Here is a 6,000-nt window from a genome sequence, read left to right on the forward strand (position 1 = left end):
TTAAGCACAGCTTGAACCCTGATTTGCTTAGCTACCAGGTAAACTGTGCTGCTCTGTAAGAGATGTGTAGGTCCAGGTCAAGGGGAAGATTTCACCACAAAATTTATTTCTGGGCTCTGTATACAAAGGGCAGAACAATGATATTTACAAGAACCCAATATAACTCTCCAAGGCAGTAACTGCCATATAACCACAAAAAGCATGAGACATTCCAATTAACTGTTATCTATGCACTCTATTGACCCAAGGACTGAGTTTAAACATGAGTTGTTCCAGGAAGGCAGTAAACAGCATACCTAAGAATGTATTCTAAATGCAAGAGGGTGTGAGTGACATAAAGCAAACACCTTTGGAAATGATGCATAAAAGTTCATTCTCTCAGTTCCCATCTATCTGATCAAGACAACTATTATTCATCTCAGCCATTTCTGAGAACTATGTGCTGACTTGATGCTAAAACGTTCTCGCTACATCCAGTTATTGGAGTAAGCCAAATTTCTTGAATAATGCATAGAAGGGCAACTGCTTTCTATTGCCCAGCGTAACTAATTAAAAAGAAATCACTTGTACAGAAAAAAATGGGAAAGAATGAGTTACAACTCATCAAATTAAAAACTACAAAACAAAAATAATGCCTAACCCCCATTGCTCCACAGCATATTGATTTCTTTGACACAGGGTAGATGCTAGGACCAGAAACAGCCAGCTAAAATATTCACAGGATGCTAAGAAAACTCTATGTTACATAATGGCATGAAGTAGCATTCTCATTTTAATGAGAGGGAGGGAGGGAGGGAGGAGAGAGAGAGAGAGAGAGAGAGAGAGAGAGAGAGAGAGAGAGAGAGAGAGAGAGAGAGAGAGACCCTCAAAATTAGATCCTCACTAAAAAAATACTGTGATGTTCTTCTGCATTTGGAACATTAACTCAGTGAGAAAATGGGAAAGAGACAACTGATGACCCCTCTGATAATACACAAACCTTTAAAAATGGGTTGGCAAAAACTGTAAACAGTTGTCTGATGTGTTTTAAACACTGGCATAGCTTTTAATTGGTATTTTGAGGAGTGTGTGTGTGTGTTATATGCCATCATGTCGCCTCTGACCTATGGTGACCCTATTCATGAAAGATCTCCAGAACATCTTATCATTAACAGACTTGCTTAGATCTTGCAAAGTAGAGGCTGTGGCTTCCTTTACTGAGTCAGGCCATCTCATTTTGGGTCTTCTTTTCCTATTGCCTTCCACTTTTCCTAGCATTATTGACTTTTCCAGAGAAACTTGTCTTCTCATTATGTAACCAGAGTACAATAGCCTAGGGAGAAATCAGGCTTGATTTGAGTACTAGTTTCATATATTTTCCCCACTTAGTAGAGCCATTGGGATTTGTTTTCTGCTTGTGACATTCTATAAGGTTGCATGCATTCAACATATCACAACTCACTAAAGAAACATGATGCTTATTACCAGATTCAGATGCCATCTCAAGATGATTAAGATGCATTGGCACATACAGTTGACCAAGCAGCAAATGGAGTGGGGCAGGGGAGGATAGTCTCTTAAATTATGTAGACAGATACTATGAATAGTCTCTTAAAGTAAGATATCACAAACTGGGTTCAATCTCCACTAATCAGATAATGCCCTTAAAAACCAACCTCCCCCAGTCTCTCCTTTCTTTCCTTCTAATTCTTGCTAAAAGATAAATAAATAAATAAATAAATAAATAAATAAATAAATAAATAAATAAATAAATAAATAAATAAATAAATAAATAAATAAATAGAGCTCTTGAACGAGGCACAGTATATCTTGGAAACAAGGCAAAGTTGGAGAAACAACTAATATTTGCGCAGTATTCACCTGGCCCTGAGTTCCTTAGATAATGAAGTGACAGATACAGAGATGTAAATTAAAGGCTTACACGCTCAGGACAGTGGATAAGCAACTCCAATTTGAGTTTAATAATTATTTCTGCCTTTTCCACAAACCAAGATATCAGCTTTTTATTTTACAAATTCTTTTCAAAGGATGTCATCAAGAGCAAACAAATCACTGCCTATTATATGAGAATACTGCTGAAGTATAAACAGACTGACTTATTCTTCTGTTTCTACCTGTATGTGCTTGACTGTACACAATTCTTTTTCTATCCAGCAAGTCTGGTTTCAGACCCCATTCCACAGCACACTTTGCAATACAATTGCATAACTTGTTTGTTAAATAATGTTTAGACGTATTCAAATGCAATTTAATCACCATTCAATCAGGATAATGCTCTTCCCTGTTCCCTTGCAGTCCCATGCAAATTCTTTCCTCTCTTCCAGGCTAGTCTTAAATATGCTGCTGTGTTATATCCATACCAACACCCTAATTAGCCTTTGAACCACATATTAGAAGCTGCGCTCGACCAGACTTAAAAGCCAGATATGGTAAACAGTAACTGTGGTTGTGCCAGAAAAGGCCTGATGCAGGCCGTAATTAAGAGTTGCCAAGGAAAAGGGGGTGGGAGGAGGAAGTGACACATGTGAGTCTGTAAGCCGCTCCTGATCATCTAACCATACTTAGAAGAATGTGGAATTTCACATCTGAACCAGAAGACGCTGTGGGCTGCTGCCTTTCATTGGAGTCTGATTATTACAGCCTTCCTTTTATGTTCCCTTAACCATACTCAGCATTTCATTAAAAAAAAGTCAAAGCTTGAAAGGCTGAAGTGGAGGAAGAATGTAAACAGGTTGTTTTTATTTTAAAAAAACTATCAAAGAAACCATTTGAGCCACAAGGAGACATGATACCCAATTAGATTGTAGGGGTTTTTTTTATAAAATCTAAATTCCATAATATATTTTGAAGTTCTTTGTAGTACACAGCTGCATCAAGTCATGCCTTCATCTTGCTTGAGTATGACTGTGTTCTGCAGTTTAGCAGCTTTTCTGCATCCGTACAAGTAACTGCAAAGGCATCTCCATTAACATTAAAAAGAACTATGTAAGAGCCCCCTCATCATTCAATAAAATGACTAAACGGTGATAGCACTTTAAAACAAGACACAGCAGAACAGGAAGGATCTAAAGATAATGTTGGGGGGAAATGACATCAGCAGAAGAGGTAATCAATACCTACCTTAAACGTCCCATTTTGATTCTTCACATAAGAAACTAGAAAAATGTCCACTGGAAGGAGTGCTGATGTGATAAGTGCAATTGCCAGGGCAAAAATAGAGGTTATGGTAGAAATGACTTCACTTTCCCGTCTACTCTGGTATTTGCGAACATAAACCCAGCAGAAAACCAGAATAACCTAAAACAACAGAAAAAGAGTTACTGCAATCAAGTTCAAAGATATCACAATTTTTCAGGATAAAATATGTGCTCAGTCATAAAATGTTCCAGGCATTTCTAGCCAAGTGTATATCATGCATCTCTTGGGACTCCACCAATGAAATAGCAACATTACGAGCATAGCCTCCAAAATAATTTCAAAGGTAAATGATTAACAAGGAAATATATTTAGCTATCAAGTCTTACTGTTTGCATCTTTAGAGGGTCAATGGGATTTATTCCCACTCATGATTACAGCATTGGGAACAAGATCATATTATTTTTAGCCAGACTATATACCACTATACAACTGAATATCATACAGACCATCAGCAGGCAGGGGAAAGAGGGGAAGAACCAGGACTCTCAAGGCACCTGCTTGTCCATTGTCACCTACGCAGAGGAATCTACACATACTTTGATTGCGCAAACAGCGAGTATTATTTTTCAAGCTCAGAAAGGTGGCATGACCATACCAAACACATATGTACACCATCACCTCCAGAGAGCTTCAGAGACAGGAGGATAGATTTTTCCATCCCATTAATGCACACTGAAGGGCAAAGTAAGGATTCTAAACCATGTACGTTAGTGCTCAAACCAAGAGACTGTATTTATCCCAGATTAATTAATGTAAAATACAGACACATGGAATTACATATATGGTATGTAAAAGACTGAATGTGTTAAAGCAAGTTAATTCATGTGCTCCTTTCCACTTCAACCCACCACTCATTTAGTGCAAGAGTTGAGCCATGACATGCCCTTGATGAAGTACACGGCTACGATATTGAGGATGAAGAACTGACATAGCACAGGAAAAAACCTGGTGGCAGTGAGGAATATTACTTATTCCTGTAGTACTATAATCATACGCATTCCAGTTCTTAGTGGGAAAGAGAGAACCTGTCCCAGTTCTCAGGAATGTACAAAACATATTTTTATGGCAGAATCCTGGAATGCACCTGCAGGACTGTAGGTGTGTGAAGGGGGGAGAATTACGGTATTGTAGGCTGCCTCAACCAAACCACTCCCTTTAAGTAGTTAACAAACACATCAACTACAGGGCTATGGTAAACCTCTCCTTGTAACACACTAACTTATTAAACACTTTCAAGGGGTATGGCCCCAAACTCTTGCATCTCATACTTCACACTGCAAACCCACAAGCAGTTCACTTTCACAGTAGTCTTTTCTCCCCTCCTCTTGCTATCCTCTGATTAAAAAGAGCAAAAGTGTGATTGCATCTTAAACCTACAAATTAGATAGTTTCAGGTGTGTAGCCATGTTGGTATACAGTTGAAGGAAGTTTTAACTCTCAAAAGCTCATACCTTAAAAACTCAGTTGATCTTTAAGGTGCTACTGAACCTGGATCTTGCTCTTCCAGTAATTAGTGGAGTGGAGCAACTGAACAGGACTGCACTGTAAAAACGTCAATAGGCAAGAAGCCACATTCTGTTTTAATTAGGCATCATGAAAAATATAATGCACACTTTTTCTTTAAAGAAATTTTTAAAAGACAAGCAGGGTCCTGGGAAAGAAGCTTTGCCCTAGTCTGCCTCCATCTACCTCTCCCCACCCCCAGAATACATTCACTACAATGTATGCCTCATCTGAACTCAACAGCATTTACTACTGGGAGGCATTACAGAATTAGGGATACAATGCTATGCACACTTACCCGGAAGTAAGCCCTACTGAACACTATAAGACTTGCTTCCAAGTAAGTACGTACAAGATTACTCTTGCACTTATGGGAATATATAAGCCTCATGCCTCTCCTTTTAAAAAAGAGACATACGAGGAGGAGGTTTTAGGCGGGCAGCCGTATTGGTCTGCAGTAGAACAGCAGGATTTGACCCACTGGCACCTTACAGACCGACAAGATTTTCAGGGTAGGAGCTTTCGAGAGTTTAAGCTCACCGGGGAGAGGGGGGAATTATGTTTCTAGATTCCCTTCCCGAAAAGAACCCAGACTTGGGAAGCAGCAGCCCAGGCGGCTGCGCAGAAGGCAAAGGAGACAGAGAGAAAAGGCACTATTTGAAAAGTCCAGGGCGGAAGGCAGAAGGCTGGAGAAGAGCCACAGCTGCCCACCCTCCAGGCTCCTACCAGCAAAGCAATGCCGAACAGGCACCAGCCCGTAACCAAATCCGACTCGGCGCTGAAGGCCACCATCTTCACTTCCGGCAACAACAGCCGCAGCGCGAAATGAAACAACGCCGTCAAGAGGAAGGCGGAGCCAACAGAGGGGAAGCGGATCGACGGGAGAAAAAGGGGGCCAGACCAAGGGCGGTCACCAAGGAAACGGCCAACAATGTTGCTTAGGTGCGTCGCGATTGGCTGCCGCCGCTGCCTAGCCAGCCAATGAGAGTACGGCATAGCTCAATAGTGCTCTTCTCTTCCCCTCCCTCCACCTTAATGGGTTTTTTCTGCTGCAAGATTCAACGAGTAGTGGGAACGTTGTGCCTGCTGCAAACGGCGGCGCAGAAATTTGGTGTGAAAGGCGAGCGGGCCTGCTTTTTTCACTTTGGGGGTGAGGGAACAGACTACAAAATTTTGCTTTGAGTAGCGTGAAGAGTCAATTATTTCTGAAGAGCGCTTGTTCGGGTTATTTTCGTATTACTGAAGCACCTGAAAAGCCAGGTCTGATCACCATAGGAAATGTGGCTGGCAAAGATACTG

General features: G+C 40.7%; 1 protein-coding gene across 1 annotated transcript in view; it reads right to left on the reverse strand.

The window, feature by feature from the left end:
* LMBRD1 (LMBR1 domain containing 1) overlaps positions 1-5,530 on the reverse strand; it is a 71,597-nt gene extending 66,067 nt beyond the window's left edge. Inside the window, exons 1-2 of the mRNA XM_054989424.1 lie at positions 5,428-5,530; positions 3,121-3,297 (exon numbers count right to left, since the gene is read on the reverse strand). Coding sequence (XP_054845399.1) covers positions 3,121-3,297; positions 5,428-5,493 — 243 coding nt within the window. The 5' untranslated portion in view covers positions 5,494-5,530. The remainder of the gene's footprint in view (positions 1-3,120; positions 3,298-5,427) is intronic.
* Positions 5,531-6,000: the final 470 nt, after the last annotated feature.

The sequence above is a fragment of the Eublepharis macularius genome, chromosome 1 (assembly GCF_028583425.1).
Source record: "Eublepharis macularius isolate TG4126 chromosome 1, MPM_Emac_v1.0, whole genome shotgun sequence".
NCBI lineage: Eukaryota > Metazoa > Chordata > Lepidosauria > Squamata > Eublepharidae > Eublepharis > Eublepharis macularius.